Raw genomic sequence first — 18,330 nt, forward strand, 5'->3', positions numbered from 1 at the left:
CAGGTCCTTGAATAACTTTATTATGTTCAATGTCCTTTCGTTATAAAGATGATAAGGGAAAATAATCATTTCTTGCTAGGGCCACTATGTGTGTGGAGTTTACATGGTTTCCCCATGTCAGCGAGGGTTTTCTTCAGGTACTCTGGTTTTCCCCCACATCCCAGAGATGTGCACGTGTGGTGATTGGGCATGTCTACATTGTCCCAGTCTGAGAGCATGTGGGCTTGGATGTGAGCGTGCCCTGCAATGGGAGGGTATTCTGTCGAGAGTGTGTTCCCACCCTGCTCCCTGAGCTTCCAGAATAGGATCTGGCCACTCAGGACTGTGAACTAGAATTAAGCGGGTTGGAAAGTATGGTCTTTCTTGTTTTTATTCATATTTCTTAAATGTATATATAGGTCACCTTTATTTCAATGTTTAATATTAGAAGTGTCTTGGGTCTTTATTTATAAGTTTGGTGATGCTTCTGTGACCAGAAATATGCCATAGGAACTTAACTCTTGTTTATGTCTATTAGCCTAGCATAACATTGACTTCATTATACTTTATTTTGCTTCAGGTCCTAGTTTCCAAGAACCTATGAGGACGTTCAGCAAGGACTTACAGTGTATTCTGCCAAATCCAATTTCATTCCTCCATCCCTTAAAGGATTAATGCGTATCAAAAAAAATCAGCAGTTATTCATATCAGCTTGCAGTTTATAAGAAATCCAGAGTACCTTCCCTCATTTCATGGATTAGGAAATTTATGAGGACTAACCTATATAATCGTAAGCTAAGTAAATGCCACATTTTTAAACAATCAATGAGGAAACTCGCACACACTGAACCAAAGATATAAATATTGTCTTTTCAAGTCTCACTGCAATCTCCCCAAACATACAACGAGCAATGCATTAAATGAGAGCAATAGCAAAAGCTATGAAAATAGGAAATGGTAATCAAGAAACACTTTACACCTGGCTGTTCACTCTGTGAATTCAGTCAACACTACATATTGAGATGCTGCTGTATCATCTCTATCAAAGTGCTTTCATCAAACACAATAGAATGACCTGTACTTAGTTCACAGGATAGGCACTCTTCAGGAAATCAAACAATGTGAGACTTCAGTTCACTGCCTTAGGAAATAAATTTGATATAAATGTTGAACATAATTATGGAAAAATAGCTAGAATTTCTCAATGGGAAGAAAACTCCTATAATTTTAGTATATTTATTTCAGTAAATGGAGACAGGTTTGGGGTGGTTTCAGAAGAATACTATCTCTATGATTCCAGTTGAAAATTGTATTTACCTCTTTTATTTTATCCTTGAATTTGACAGTATTCCCTGCCAGGTAGGAAGTACACATTCTTGACTCAACATCATGCTAGTGATTTGGAGAAAGCTTTGGATGAGATGGATCTTAAATGCATGCAATCAAAAGACAAAATATAAGCCTAACTAAAAGTCTCATCCTCAAGGGAACATTTGTAGGCAGACCTATCTCTCAGAAATTCCTCTTACCAGCTATATCCTTGACCCAAAATGAAAAAGTGGCTTTTCTATATAAACTATGGTTTTATCTTCAAATTAAGACAAAAACATGTAAAATAAAAGTTGTATTATATATAATCTTAGCCTGTGGTAGAAAGTACAACTAAGCCTTCACATATTAAGTGTATAGCTTTCATTTTATTCCATTGTATTCATGTCAATTTTTAAGTACGAGATTTTAATTGCTTATGTCTTTCTTTAAATTTTCTTGTCATTCCCCTTCCTCCTTTTTGTCTAGCACTTTCTGCATATGTGACAGCACTTTACATCATTAGTACAAGTTTTCTTGCTTTGCCAAAAACTCTGATTCTTTGCCAAAACTCTGATTCTCACACATCAATATTAGCAATCTGTCTGCTATGGAAACTGCTTGTTTTATGTTAATAGGAATAAACTATATATCAAGTGAGGAAACTTACATTTCTCTGCATGAATTTACATGTCCTACTGGGAGGTCAATTTGCTAACCTATTAAGTGAAAGACTAGATTAAATCATCATAAGTGTCTTCTACTGTAACATCTTATGATTTGCTGGTGGGAATAAATATGGTAAATAACTGCCTTTATGTAATATTGTTAATTTAAGAAAAGATACATCCTTAAATTTACATTTAATTACTAGTTGAATACTTTTGTTCATATACATTTTTATGTTTGTTTTTTGAATTTTTATTTGTGATGTACCCATTCTACCGCTGTAGTTTCTTAAATTTTTATTAAGTGATTGATTGATTGATTAGAAAAGGCTTTGGATAAATGCTGAAAATCTCAGAGCAACATTTACAAAGCCATAACAAGCTGGGCCCACATGTCCAAGAGAATGCATAGAAACTGGCAATAAATAGGGCATATCAGAGGGTCAGTAGGTCAGGAATTTAGCCTACTTGGCTGGAACCTCCTTATCAGTGTTGGCTTCCCTAGATTGGGAAGTTATTAAAGGAGGCTTAAAAGAGTTTCTGGTTAGCACTGCTAAACCTAGAGTGAAGAATTTTTAAATAATGGATTATCCCGAGCTTTCGAAATTTCTGGATCGAGATGAAATGATGAAAAGAAAATTACTCTGTTGGATATCAGCAGGACGTAGTGTAATCTCAGGTAAGAGGTCCAGTGACCAGGCAGATGTCAAATGTAACATGAAAACTGAGGAGATAAAAGCCTCTCTGAGGAAGGTGTCATTGGGATGATTTTCTAAAAAAAAAAGACTTGGCAAAAATTAAAATTACTTGGATAAAAGGGTAAAGGGAGATGCAGAAGATAAAACTGAAAATTGGGGCTTTGGTGTTGAGGAGATTTATTGGGAAGTCATATGCAAGAGCTACTTTTAATATTAATTCTCTGTAATACTGATAATGAGTCCAATCAGAAAAAAGTAATCTATTTAAAAAAGTATTAGTATTGTATTTCAAATATCACACAAAATACCATAGTTACTTGACACAACTCTGAAGTTTTAAAAAGGCAAAGAAATAAATTTAAATATTCTTTTTTGTCCTGAAGAGTTTGAATTGAGATGAGCATTTTAGACTATTAGAAATGTTTATATACTTACACTTAAGCCATAAATCACTGTGATCAAAGAACTTCAGCTCTTAGTCCTTTAGAAAGGTACCTCGCTGTAACATGTACTCAAATACATCAGACTTTGTTTAAAGCTAAACAATAGTTAATGCTTTGTCAGAATTTATAATATCACTAAATAAAGGATTTTTATTGAATTTATAGGGGCGATTTTGGTTAATAAAATTCTATAGGTTTCAGGTGTACAATTCTGTAATGCATCATCTATATATTGCATTGTGTATTCACCACCCCAAGTCCAGTCTCCTTCCATCACCATTTATCAACCTTTTACCCTCTTCTGATTTTCCCTGAGTTAGCTTATGAAAATTATTTCTAAAAATTTATTCATTTCATCCAGATTGTCCAATTTGTTGGCATGCAGTTATTTGTTATATTTTCCTATAATCCCTGGTATTTCCGTGGAGTCAGATTACCATTACTTCTTCTCTTTCATTTCTGATTTTATTTATTTGGGTCCTCTCTCTTTATTTTCCTGGTAAGTCAGAATAGAGATTGTCAACCTTGTTTATTTTTTCAAAGAACCAGCTCTTGGTTTCATTAATCATTTTTATTTTTTTAGAGTGTATTTCATTTATTTCTGCTCTGATCTTTATTATTTCCTTCCTTCTACTCACTTTGGACTTTGTTGTTCTTTTCTATGCCTTTAAATGTAAAGTTAGATTATTTACTTGAGATTTTTCTTGTTTCTTGAGTTTGGCCTATAATGCTATATATTTTTCTCTCAGTACTGCTTTCGCTGTGTCTCATAGGTTTTGCATTGTTGTGTTCTCATTTTCATTTGTTTCAAGGTGTCTTTTGATTTTTTTATTGATATCATTGTTAACCCATTCACTGTTAATTGTTTGTTAACATTATTTAGCTTCCATGTCTTTGTGTTTTTTTCTTGTGATTAATTTGTAGTTTCTTACCATTATGGTTAGAGAAGATACTTGATATGGCTTCTGCCTTATTTAATTTATTGAGACTTATTTTGTGTCCTAAAATGTGGTCTGTCTTAGAAAATGTTTCATATGCATCTGAAAAGAATGTATATTCTGCTGCTTTGGGGTAAAATGCTCTGAAAATATTAATTAAATCCATCTCATCAATTAATGATATTTTCACCATAAACATAGACATTCTCTTGTTTGAACAAAGTTTGGTGATTTAAATTCTTACTTGAACAAGCATTTTAGAATATTTATAAGATCCTACTACTATTAGAATTTAATTAGTCTATTATATTCTAAATGGATTTACTCATATGCTATTAAATATTATATAATCTAATAAAAGAGAAACATGCAAATGGACCGCACCTCAACTACGCTCCAAGCCATGCCCACCAGCCAATCAGAGTGACTATATGCAAATTAACCCAACCAAGATGGCAGCTGGCAGCCATGGAGCTGGAGCAAGCAGGAGGCTTGGTTGCCCCGGCGATGGAGGAAGCCAAGCTTCCTGCCTGCCCTGGCCAGCTGTGGCCTCCTCTCAAGGCAAAAAAGCTTCAATTATAGAAGATAAATAAATCCCAAATACCTGCTTTCAGCCAGCCTCTACTGGGAGCTTGGGTGGCTAGGAGCTGTGGCCAGCCTGCAAAAAGCCATCAGCCCCTCACCCAGGATGGCCACACCCTCATGGGGTGAGGGTCCACACTGGGGAGATTGGCCAGCCTTCAAACAGCCATCAGCCTGTCACCTAGGCTGGCCAGGCACCCCAGTGGGGACCCCACACTGAAGGGGCTGTGGCCAGCCTACAAACAGTCATCAGTTACTCACCTTGGCTGGCCAGGCACCCCAGCGGGGAACCCCACCCTGAAGGGGCTGTGGCCAGCCTGCAAACAGCCATTAGCCGTTCACCTAGACTGGCCACACCCTCATGGGGTGAGGGTCCCCACTACAGGCTTGGCCAGCCTGCAAACAGCCATCAGACCCTCACCCTAGCTGGCCAGGCACCCCAGCGGGACCCCCACCCTGATCCAGGACCCCCTTCAGGGCAAACCAGCCGGCCCCCACCCATGCACCAGGCCTCTATCCTATATAATAAAAGGGTAATATGCAAATTGACCCTAATAGCAGAAAGACTGAGAATGACTGGTCACTATGACACACACTGACCACCAGGGGACAGACGCTCAATGCAGGAGCTGCCCCCTGGTGGTCAATGTGCTCCCACAGCGGGAGCTCTGCTCAGCCACAAGCCAGGCTGCCAGCTGCCAGCACAGTGTTTGTGGCGGGAGCCCCTCCCACCTCCTCAGCAGCACTTTTGTGCACTGGGCCTCTAGTCATAAATAATTAAAACTAAGCTACACTGTCAAAACAGGTAATAATCTATACTTATTATTGTAGTCACCTCAGAAATCTGTCATGTTCATTGTCTGACTTGCTAATTCACAAAATTTAATAAATAAAAAAATGAGAGTTCTATATATCAACTGGCTAAGTTGTGAAAAAATCAGTAGGCTTATTTGATAATAATAACTAAAAAACTTAAGTAAACTAATTACTTTATAAAGGAGATGAATAAAATATCGTTATCAATAATTTAGGCAAATACAAAGTAACCCACCAGATTAACAAGGAAGACAGGTAATTTGGCAAGAAGTGTCATAAACTGATTACAATGATTTGCATTTGCTTGAGGTTTTACAGTTTGTAAAGTATGTACACATTCATTAAATCATTAGGGCCTTATAATAACATGCTGGTAGGTGGTACCCTGAGAGGAGAAACACAGAGAAAAGTGTTAGGGAATTGGGTCGTAGTGGAGCATGGTTAAGTGTATCAATTTAACTACAGTAGAAACAACATGTGTAAAACCAGACAATTTGGGTAACAAGTACAGGGCCAAGACAAAGTTAAGTAAGGGAAATGCACATCATTTTTATATTTGTGACCACAGAGAGACGTGATGAAAACGAGTTGAAGTTTAACAACTAATTGAAACAGGATATGACTGAGTGTGTGTAACCCATTCCGTATCAGCATAAAAGCTTTCAACCTAAACAAATAATATAACTGAATATAAAACAAACACTAAATAGTAATTAGCTATGTTGCCATACATAGTCTACTTAGCTCCAACCAAGAGGAATGATTTTGTTCATTAAATTCCACAAATAAGTGAGATCATGTGATATCTGTCTTTCTCTGATTGGTTTATTTCACTTAGCATAAGAGACCAACAAAATAAGACCGGAAGCATGGAGGCATGGAACAGACTAACATATGTTGATGTGGGGTTTAGGGGAAAGAGAAGAGATTAAACCAAAGAACTTATATACTTATATACATAGCCCGTGGACACAGGCAATGGTGGGGGTGAAGGCCTGGGGGATGGGTAGGGGTTGGGAAGAGGGAGGTAAAGGAGGGAAATGAGAGACATCTGTAATACTATCAACAATTTAAAAAAGAGGATGTTATAAGGGACAATTTCGAAGGTGTTTCTGATATATGCAAAGCATGAGGTATTGTAATGTGGCGATTCTGCTTATTTAATAGCTCTGAAGGCTGTAGATTGTTGAATCCTGAAGTTGCCTATCCATGGTGCCTCATCCACCTTACCTTTCACCACGGCTGCCTATAAAATAGCTGAAGCTTATAGTCCTGATGGCTTAAACATACATTTGGGGACGTGCTATTACTTTCCTTGCCCCTTACATGTAAAGGAGGATTAGGTGAGCTCAGAATATATAAGGGGAGGAGAATAATTAATGACTCAAGAGCCCTATTAGCTAGGAAAGAATGGCACCATTATCTTCCTTTTAAAGCAAGCCTCAGAACTCATTAAGCAATTTGACCAGGGTGACTTAGAAGTTGGGAAAATTGAGACACAAATCCTGGACTCTGGTTTTAAATGTATGCTTTTATCTTAATACAGTGCCCTCTAAATTAATATTATAACTACACATAATTTACATCATCAAGGGCCTAAATTTCTGTAGTAGATTTTCATATTTCTTTGACTACTCTGGATCAATAAGTACATGTCTTCAAATTAGGTTTATCTATCATTCTTTATTTAGAAATTTAACTAATGAAAATTTAGTATGCAGTTCTAAAATGTTGAACTACATAATGTAGTTGGTGTGTATCCTTGGACAGAATGCAAATAGGGTAGAAAAATGCTGTCATAAAACTCATCCATCTTCTTAGTAAATGCTGTCAATTCCCTCTACCTTGTTAGCAGGGATGTTGTCAGATTCACTCCTTTCCTCTCCATCTTTTTTAAAAATAAGATGACATTCTAATTTATGGTGAGATTAAGTGAACAGCAGGAAATGGGAAAAGGAAGAACATTAGAGCTATAGTAGTCTATAATATAGTCATATTATACACACACCAAAATATTACCTTTGGAAATAGTGGTGGTATGACTCTTTACCCACATGTGGATCTCCTTTTCTTTCTGGGCATATGGGGACTATAGGCAGGGTCACATGATTAGTTTTGGCCTATGGCACATATAGGGCCTGAGGTTAAAAAATACAGGTAAGCCCTAACCAGTTTGGCTCAGTGGGTAGAGCATCAGCCTACAGACTGAAGGGTCCCAGGTTCAATTCTGGTCGAAGGCATGTACCTTGGTTGCGGGCACATCCCCAGTAGGGGTGTGCAGGAGGCAGCTGATCGATGTTTCTCATTGATGTTTCTAACTCTCTATCCCTCTCCCATCCTCCCTGTAAAAACATCAATAAAATAGATTTAAAAAAAAATACAGGTAAGAGTTTCTAGTCATCCCTTTCTCCATTCTGGTGGTCCTGGAAGAGGACCCTGGGCCAGAGGGTGGTCCCACACAACCAATGCAGCCTGTGTGCCTGAATTTCGACTGTCTGAGAGATTCCTGCCTGGAGAGTCTCTGGACTCAGGATGAACTCCGAGGGAACAAGGTATAACTCGATGGCTCTGAGATACTAGGATTGCTTGCTACTACCTCAGCATGCATGGACTAATTTATCTTAACAGAAAGACACTTATTTTCCTCTTATTTTATAGCTTCCAACAACTTCTTCTGGCAAATGTCAATGAAATGACTTTCAGCTCTAAGAGGACCCCTACACAACACAGGGGCCGAACTCCAGGCATTTCTGAAAGGTGAGGAATTTGGGCGGGGAGGCTTCCTGCCTGCCTTGCTCCTCTGGCTTGACCACTTTCTGTCTCTGCGACCTTGGGCAGCAGGTCTCCAGTGCGATAGTTTCCTCATTTGCAAATGTAAATATTAATAATAGAGTCTAAGACACTGGGTTCTTATAAGGGAAAAATAATGTTATGAGAAAAAATAATACATACAAACATGTAGAAGAGTGTTCGGCATAAAATCAGCGCTTGAGAAGGGTTAGATATCATATCTTGTCAACACCAACCATAACCCACTTGAGGGCACACACTGTTTTATTTAGTTGGTTCAAAATCCCCTTTGATGATCAGGAGGTTTGACAACTACATGATCAAATCATGGAAAATGATATCTATAGTCTGGTAACAAAAGAATGGAAATTATTTTATTAGCGACATCTCCAATGCACTGCTTTTTAGTGGTTCCATGGAGTGGATCTATTGCTTTTCTTAGAACTGTAGGGGTCAATGTTAAGTAGATGAAATTCAAAAATGAAATACCAGTAATAGAAGTGACATATTCAGGGTCAAATAGCATTAAAACGATGAAATCAGAGCTTCTTAGGGACAGAAACCAACATAATCAACAGTCTTTGAACTCAGTGGGAAAAAAACTGAAAGGTGAAGCCGCTTACAATACATGAGAAAAATGAGGCTTTCATTATTCAGCAGCTCATTCATTTTATGTGGTAGCTAAATTGCCTGAGATCACTTTCATATTCTGCAAAGATCAAACATATTAAGCATGTCAAAACAACATTAAGTAACCCCCTTCAAGCGTCAAAATAACTGCTAAGAATAAAGGCAAAATTTTGCAAAGTTCAGTGCTATGAAGAACACAATTAAATGGTGATGTTGTGGGGGAAAATTGTGGGAAGTCAGGCTGTCACTAAAATACTATCCAAATCACTTTAAAGGGTTGATTTTAATAAAATACTGAAACTGAGGTCCTAAATTTCTTCACTTGTAAATAAAAATAATAACTATTTCATACATTCATATGAAACTCTAATGTATATAAAGTTTTATAAAGCAGTTACTATTAGCTTACCTATTTTTGATAACTCTAGAAGTTATAAATTATAAGCAATATGTCCTCCTTATTTTACCTTGGCCTTTAACCAACTCTATACTCTTTGTTGATTTACTAACATTTTAAAGCGGGTTTATACGCAAATCTTCTGTATGTTCCACTTTAGTTTTTCCCCAAAAGATCAGAATGATAAATCCAAGAATGTCCAATAAAATGACAGCCTACATAATTGTGGTTCCACTAAGATATGGTTAACTGCAGTTTTATGTTCTACACTGCTGTGTGCCCTCAAAGTAGCATCAAAACTGTCATTACTTCAGAATCAGAAAACTTGAATGATTCTAAAACTCCAAAATATTTAGTCTAAAAATTCAAATATAGTGTCAAATTGACCCAAAAAACATCTTGTGATTATCTGATAGTGTCTATGAATCATCAAAGTCTATATATTTTACCCAATTACGTGATATGAATTTTTATTGCTCATAAATCACTCCCTTACTTAGAAATCACTGAAGTACATTGCAATGCAATCTTTTGCTACAAATCTGAGTGCATATTATAGTAAGATGTACAACTAATGAAGTTGAGAGAACGAAACTGAATCAGGACAATTACAAGGCTTGACAATGCATTTTTTTGCATGTATTCCCTGGAAAACAATTCAGTTAAGGCAGTGATTTATGACTTGATTACACCATTCCCGGTGCAATTCCAAGTGGAACCACTCAGGCTCTTCTTCATAGAGGATCCACAAAGAACTATAATTAGAACCTACAGGTAAGAGGTCTTACCTGAAACCTACAGGGAACAAGGTATAACTCGATGGCTCTGAGATACCTCTTACCTGTAGGTTTCAGAGACTGTGTAGCTGCCATAAGCAACTAACTACTGATTTGTCCAAAAAAACAAAAAAAAGCCATATAATGCAGTGCCTTATTTCTTTATTCATTAAGTAATTATATGCAGGCATAATTCAAAGACAAGAATTTTATGTTAATGAAACCATTTCAGTTAATAGACTCATTTTTTCTAGAATATTATTAAACTAATGAGGGGAGGTATGAATATAATTATATCACATTGAAAGAAATGGGAAATTTCTCTTTTTTGTATGCCCTGTATTTTTAAGCAGATTTTATATTTAGCTTAAGCATGACCTAAAAATACCAGTTTTGTTTCTTTTTATAACTGTTAAAACTACCAAAAGATGAAAGAGAACTTTGGTCTATTTTTATTTTCTTTTTACCTTTCATCAGCAGGGACACAACAACCTCCCATCACAGAAGTGAGATAATCTTTGTTTAAATTAACAAGACAAAAACCTTTTCTATTCCAATTTAATTAATGAATGCTACATTTTTAAAGTATATATTCTGCCTTTCATTAAGAGTTGATTTTGTCATAAGCAGTATTACCATTTTATATTTTGCAGAAACATCCCTTTCAAAGGACTATGGAGGTTAGTCCATAGTCCTTTGTATGGATTAAGCAATTTAAAGTGTTCAAATGCATATTGTAAAAAATAACTTCCCACTAATGATGTGAGGAAAGCATTTCAACTTTGGAATCTTCAGGAATAGGAAATATATACCATGTGTTATGATAATTTAATGGATGATACACAGAGTTTGCAGTTCAGAATTTAAATTCTGAAAGCAATGTTGGCTGATAGCAAAAACTGCAGTCCCTTACACTTCAATCACAAGATTCCAGACAAATATTATGATGCTCTGTGTTAATTGCTTTCTGTGTTTTACAAATATATAAATATGGCATATATACATATGAAATAACTGTTTCAGTGAATATTACCAAATCATCAGTAAAACAAATAAACAAACAAAAAATACCTTATTGGCCTCATGTATTCTATATATTAATGAAAAAAAGGGGAGCAGATAGAGCAAATAAAGTCAAAAGAAAGTCTTAACACTGCTGTACTAAAACTCTTGATTATGTGATTAACTATAATAAGAGAAGAAGGTCAATAACTATAACTTTTTTTTTTAGCTTGGGATTTAACTCAGCTTCGCAGGCCAACAGTTGCTTATAAATGTGTTAAATAAAAACAGACCTTGTAGTTTGGGCCTATGTCACTAATCATATTTTAAACAATGGTCTTTCATGGGGGAGCTTTGTCTGCACTTTGAAGCAGAGAGATGGATTTAAACCTCAAAGGTTGTGTTTAGGCTTTTGGCTCAATATTCACACTCAACCAGCTCGAATTATTCAACTTATTCAACTTGATTTATTGCAAATAAGTTATCTACTCTGTGGATGATTTGTGATTGACAAGAAGCTCTATTTTGAGATTCAGATTGGTTCCCAGATATCGAGAAGGAGTCAATGTCTGAAATTATAAGTTAATTATTTGGTCTCAGTAATAGGCTGTGGAAGAAAGATGTCTTCTAAGACCAAAAGGTCTAACACTGGATGAACATTTGAAAATATTATTTAAATATAGAAAGATAATAAACCCTGGGTTTATTTCTATCAAGCTAAATGGGTGCATTAAAAAGTTAAGAATGTATTATTTTGCTATCCAATAAATCAATTATCTGTTTACCTGATTCATATTTATTAAACACACTTATCATAAAATTAACAAATTTTGATTATGGCCTTTCTTGATTATTGGTTTTATGTTTTGTAACTTTATGAAAAATTACATTTATTCTACTTACATTACCTTTATGTCCACAAACACAGAACGAAAATCATTCTGAGTGTCCTCTTTGTTTTCATTCAATTGTTTCTTTAAAAAATAAAGCCTATTATCTTTCTGTCATTCTGCCTAAAACATTATATCATCTTTTAATAGAAAGTTATTTAAAAAATAGTATTCCAAATTACCATGATATAACTTGAAAAAGGCAACAAGGAAATATAATTGAATACTCTTTCTCTATAGCAACAAAAATTAAAGTTTAAAGATCAAAAGTGAACTAGTCAAAAAAATCACAGTACTCTTCATTAAGTTGTGCAATAAAAAAAAATTTCACTAAAGATGAATCCCTCTACTCTTCCCACTTAATTGACAAATATTGTTCAGATATGCACCTGTCATCATGATTTAGGGGAAATAAACTCATTTCTAGTTCTAGGGCCAAATATCAATTAAGTTCAAATCATAATAGTAGGGAAGTAAACTTGGTCCATGGGTGATAAGTGACCTAAAGTGGTAAATTAGACTAAACCAAAACAAAAACACACCTTTATTGGCCATTAGAAGCAAAGGAATTTTCCTCTTCCTTCAGTGAATAACAAAGACCCCTGGCATATTTCAAGGGAATCAGCTTAAGGCGAATGCTAAAAACATCCTGTTCTAGAAGCATCTTTATTTTTCCCTATAGTTCTTCTATCAATGGGATTCCCTCTGGGAGACAGAGAACTTGCTGATACAGGAGGCAAGTCATCCCACCACTTCCATGTACTGGATTAAGTTGTGTCCTGGAAAAATGTGGGCGTGAGAAGGGTGGAAGGGGTTGGCAGTGTAGGAGGCAGTCAATAGAAGGTCCTTGAGGTACCAAAATATATAATATGAAAATGTGTAAAGTTATATTTATGACTTGGTTATGATATTTAATTTAGAAAAATCTCACATAATTAACTGTGATCTTCTCCATTCAAACTCTGTCTGTATTACTACCCAATTTGATGAGTATTAACAAGGGATTAACCGCACCACTGCTTCATTTTTATTCCATGAAACATTTGGTTTTGCTATTATCTACTGTCTATTGGCATGATATTTCCACGCACCAAATCTTTCATTACCTATACAGTTTAATTCTAATTGTTAATTCTAATTGTTTACACTGAGTGGCCAGATTATGATGACCGGCCAGATTATTATGACCACCCCATCAGTAAGTACTTCATTGACACTTCCCAAAATACTGAATATTGAAAACTTCCTAAGCAAATACTCTCAAGGTTTTATTATTATTATTATTTGCATAACTAATTCACTTCATTGTACTGATGGGGTGGTCATAATAATCTCTGAAGTATAGAAAATAAACTTTTTGCCATTGTCCTCAGAATTTAATAATGCAAAACTAGTAACAAATATCTTTAGAAAAAAATGATAAAATAGCCCTTCAGTATTAAAATTTCTTATTAAAAAGCATTAGGTCAAAATTAATAGTATGATATGTTATTAATATAGATAAGTTACACATGAATAAAATAAATCTAATCCCATCTCTCATAGTAAATCAAATGATTTGAAACTACAAGCCACTGTTACAGGTCCATTGAAAAAACATATTCAGCGTTTTCATTATTCTGTGGTTTCTGATAATGTAACTTTTTAAACAGTGTATACCCAGGATATAATAATGTACTGCATACTTACCAGGTGATTTTTATGCCACTTTGCTGAATGCAGGATTAATATATTTGGGCTTTTTATTGCTTGAGTAGAAAGTGCGCATTACTTATTATGTTTATAATATAAAAATGAAAATAAAATAAAAAGTGTTTTTAAATGGCATACATCACACTGTTGTAGTGGTTGATTTCCTCAAGATCGTCTTCTGTGGTTTTGGTGCAGTGGGAGGAGGCACAGTTGCAGGTCTGAGAGGCGGGTAGCTGTTACTGTGGCTTATTCCCAGTCCCCCATTTTCCAGTGGAAATGGAGGGAGATGCGGTGGAGGAGGGCGGGGAGGGCCTTGGGGAGGAAGCTTTCCTGGCGGCTGGACAGGTTCACTGTGCAAATGGACCTCCCGGTTTTTTATGTTATACCGGGTCTCACAGTCAGGGCAATAGCCATGGTACTGCACTTTTTCATTAAACCGAACCCTTTCCCGAGGCCCTGCCTGGGGACACCTGTCTTTTTCAGGTCTATGCATCAGAGGCTGCACGGGCGCCTTGTCCGAATTGCTACCGGGTGTGCAGCAGATGTCTCCATTGGGGATTTTGTTTGGTGCTCCCGGTAAGCCACCATTCCGCAGAAGGGTGCCATTGGTCTTTACAGGATTGACAGCCGGCACCACCCTCTGGGGGTCTTCACTCTTCACGGGTGTCAACCGTGGAGGAGGCGGTGGAGGGTTTGGCTTTCTCAGGACCGTGAGGATAGCAGATGGGTGCGCTGGGGGTTTAATGAGCGGTGCATTGGCCTGCACTTTGATCTTCTCTAGGCTGGAGGCTGTCGTGCTGCTTGAGCTACTATTCAGGGTGTCCGTTTTGGAGCTGTCGGTCATCTCATCCTCCAGCTGTAGGTCAGAGGTCAGGGTATCAATCTGGTCAACCACCTGGTTGGAAAGGACAAGGGAACTGTGTTGAAAAAGGACCCCGAAGCAAAATATATTAGAAACAATGTCTTCCCGGCTAGCTGTGATCCGCTATGGGAGACTTGACTAATGTTGAATTGTGTATTCCATTACCGCACAATGTTTTCATTCAATGAATTTACAGAATAGCTGCCATAAGAGTGGCAACTGATAACATCATGATTTCACATGCCTAGAATATAATACACTATTTATGCATACGTTTTATCCCTAACTCTGCTATACCCACCGAAGATAAAATCCTGATGCAGAAACAGTCCTGATTTTTAAAAACAAGAGGAGATTTGCTGAGCAGATAGAAATCTATGGGAGAACATTAATCTCATGCTAAAAATGAGAAAAAGCCAGACAATTTTCAAAATCATAACTTTACTAGACCATCAGAGAACTAGGATCACAAAATAACGGAATGAACAGAACTGCAAGGAGTTTCAAGCTCCCTTAGGATAGATAGGACACAAAGATTGTCCCACCTTTGGCAAATCACAGGAAAATTGGCAGCCTCCACCAAAGTGAGTAAAAAAACCCCCAGCTATGTTAATGAGTGATTAAAGGCAGAGCGTGTGCTGTCATGTCAGACAAGGCAACTTGTTCTCACTCATGTCCCTTCTTCATGTGCCTCTCACCTGGGAGACTGAGGGCAGGGGAAGACACTGGAAAGAGTCCCTCCTAGGTAAACAGGCTCAAAACCCCACCCATATCCCAGACCCCTTTCTTTACAAAACTAAAGCTTTAAGAAGGAGAGAAATGACAAAAAAAAAACAAAAAAAAACACAACCCTAACCTCTAAGACACAGACAATGAAATCCTTCCTCTAGGACAAGGTAGGGGAAGGGGCCAGAAAATTCTCTTGGACACAGAATTCACAGATGACTGTTATCACTTGGGGAGAGACCCAAGTCACAACCACCACTCAAAAGCTGCCACAGACACAGGCAGAGGCAGGGAATCAAATAAGTTTGTCAGAACCATCAGACCATGATATAGGCCAGTGATGGCGAACCTTTTGAGCTCAGCGTGTCAGCATTTTGAAAAACCCTAACTTAACTCTGGTGCCGTGTCACATATAGAAATTTTTTGATATTTGCAACCATAGTAAAACAAAGACTTATATTTTTTATGTTTATTTTATATACTTAAATGCCATTTAACAAAGAAAAATCAACCTAAAAATGAGTTTGCGTGTCACCTCTGACACACGTGTCATAGGCTCGCCATCACTGATATAGGCCCTACCCCAAGTAAAGGAGAGTAATTCTGAAGACAGGATAACTGGGTGGAAGCATGTTAGACAGTTTTAAGGAAAGATTTCCTAGGGGCACTGGGGAGTCATGGAGTTAAAGCTGCCCAGCAAAGTAATCTAGCATCTCCCATGACAGGCTTGCCTTAGGGTCTCTGTCCTGTTCAGTCACTGCCTGGGGGCAGCTTGTGTGAGGATGACCTTGACTCAAATGCTGGACTTCTGAGAACGGCAGCTGGGCCTCAGTCATTCCCACTCCTCATAGTCAGGGATCTTGGAGGCCATTCTCATGACTATACTATTACGCATACTAGTATATGAAAATGGACAAGTTGTGAATTACATGACAAATAATTTATTTTTGTACAATTTATATATTTGTATCTGTAGGTTTGTTTTTGTTTTTTGTTGTTGTTGTTTTTTTTCCCCTTTTCTCTTAATCAGGCCCAGTTTGTTCAACTGAGAAGTTGGCTCTTTGACACATGGTGGCAGGATTGGGCTCAAAATGAAAACATCATAACCAACTAGAAATTAGGGACAATATAGAGATTTTACTTCTTCATGTCTGGTTCGTGCTAATACCACCTGAGCTCATCCTTCTATTTTAACCCTTCAATATATCTTAAATCCATTCACTTGTATTTTCATTTCTTTGATCCTAGTCTGAGGCACCATTACTTACCATCCAGGCCACTCAGAGTCACCTTGCTTCCTCTTTCATTTCTCTAGTCTCAGTGATCTTTTAAAAATAGAAGTGTGTGCTCTTGCCAACCTCCTGCTTAGAATCTTTCATGCCTGTTCACTTCTCCTATGATAAAGATCAATTCTTAACATGATCTCCAAGGTCCTATATAGTCTTACTCAGTGCTGTGCTGGTGTTTAACAATGGATCTTAAGGGTGCAAGGGGATCCTGATTTGAACAGTTTGCCAGTTTTCAGAGTGTAAACATCCATGAGGGTCAATTTCATCGACTGTGAGGCTAGAAAGAAATGTTCAGTAACACATCGTTGCCAAGTGTTTCCACCATGCCAACAGAATAGATATATATAAGCTCGGGAATACAAATAATAGTAAAATGTAGTGAAATCATTACAAATGATTAAGAATAATTAGAAATAGTGTGGTGAAGGCCTGCGGAGGGGGTGGGAGCGTGGCAGAAGGGATCAATGGGGGACAACTGTAATACTTTCAACAATAAAGATACATTTAGAAAAGCATAATCTGAAAACTTTTATTTTTAATGTAATTTATTTAACAAGTTTATATACCTACCTTTGTTTTCAATAATGATCATTTAATAGATGGCTCACAAAATTTCTAAGAATATAACAACTGGCCTATTTAGCTCATATAAGCCAGCAACATCTCTGTCTTTCACTCCTAAATAGCTCCATAGGCTTAACTCTGATAAGTTTCCCTTTTCCTTTCTGTTCTCTAACCTCTCTGGTCTTCTTTTGGGCCAGTGGTTCTCAACCTTTCTAATGCCGCGACCCTTTATACAGTCCCTCATGTTGTGGTGACCCCCAACCATAAAATTATTTTCGTTGCTACTTCATAACTGTAATTTTGCTACTGTTATGAATCATAATGTAAATATCTGATATGCAGGATGTATTTTCATTGTTACAAATTGAACATAAAGCATAGTGATTAATCACAAAAACAGCATGTAATTATATATGTGTTTTCTGATGGTCTTAGGCAACCCCTGTGAAAGGGTCATTCGACCCCCAAAGGGGTCGGCGACCCACAGGTTGAGAACCGCTGTTTTAGACTCTCATAGTTGCCAGGCTGCTTCCTGCCACAGGAATTTGCAGATACTTATTTTTCTTCTGAAATGTTGACCTCTCCTCTTTGTCTTATTACCTCCTACTCATTTTAAAAATCTTAGCTCAGTAGTCACTCATGAAGTAAACCTTCATCCTACTGAAATTTTCCTTATGGGTTAAGTTAATTTATTAAATATTCACAGGGAATCATATTTGATTCTAAGCATTCACATATTTTTTTTTATTGTAGGTTCATAGTAGTATGAGTATTGGAATAATGTTTTCTCTCTAGACTATAATCTCAGTGAGATCAGGGACCTTGTTTATTTTTACTATGGCATTCTAAAGGCCTAATGTAGTGAATGGCACTCAACTGGGGTTCAACAAATACTTAAGTAATTGTCTGGAGAGTTATTCTCCTTTTTTTTTAAACCTCACCGAGGACATGCTTGGTAGAAGAAGGGAGGGAAGGAAGGAAGGAGAGAAAGAGAGAGGGAGAAACACGTGCTCCAGCCGGGGACTGAACCCTCAACCTGGGTATGTGGCCCAATCAGGAATTGAACCTGCAACTCTTAGGTACAGAGAATAACAATCAACCAACTGAGCTACTCTGGTTGGGTGAGGGTTATTTATTTAATTCAAGTATGAGCAAAACAAATTCTTACTTTTTTTTTTTATTTGTGAAGGTGGTGTTACTTTTAAAAATTGCTCAATTATTCTATAATTTAAAAAGGTGTGTGGGGGGGGGGCGGGGGGAGGGGAGAGGAGTTTAGCCAT

At 37.0% G+C, this 18,330-nt stretch overlaps 1 protein-coding gene across 3 annotated transcripts in view; it reads right to left on the reverse strand.

Moving 5' to 3' along the window:
* The window catches only part of PRR16 (proline rich 16), a 216,596-nt gene that overhangs the window by 50,239 nt on the left and 148,027 nt on the right, over positions 1-18,330 (reverse strand). For 2 of the 3 annotated variants that reach the window (XM_015558440.1, XM_015558441.1), the window contains one exon: positions 13,607-14,504. In XM_015558440.1, coding sequence (XP_015413926.1) covers positions 13,749-14,504 — 756 coding nt within the window. In that variant the 3' untranslated portion in view covers positions 13,607-13,748. The remainder of the gene's footprint in view (positions 1-13,606; positions 14,505-18,330) is intronic. The other variant, XM_006755252.2, reaches the window with a different exon arrangement.

This window comes from Myotis davidii, unplaced genomic scaffold, assembly GCF_000327345.1.
Source record: "Myotis davidii unplaced genomic scaffold, ASM32734v1 scaffold130, whole genome shotgun sequence".
Taxonomy (NCBI): Eukaryota; Metazoa; Chordata; class Mammalia; order Chiroptera; family Vespertilionidae; genus Myotis; species Myotis davidii.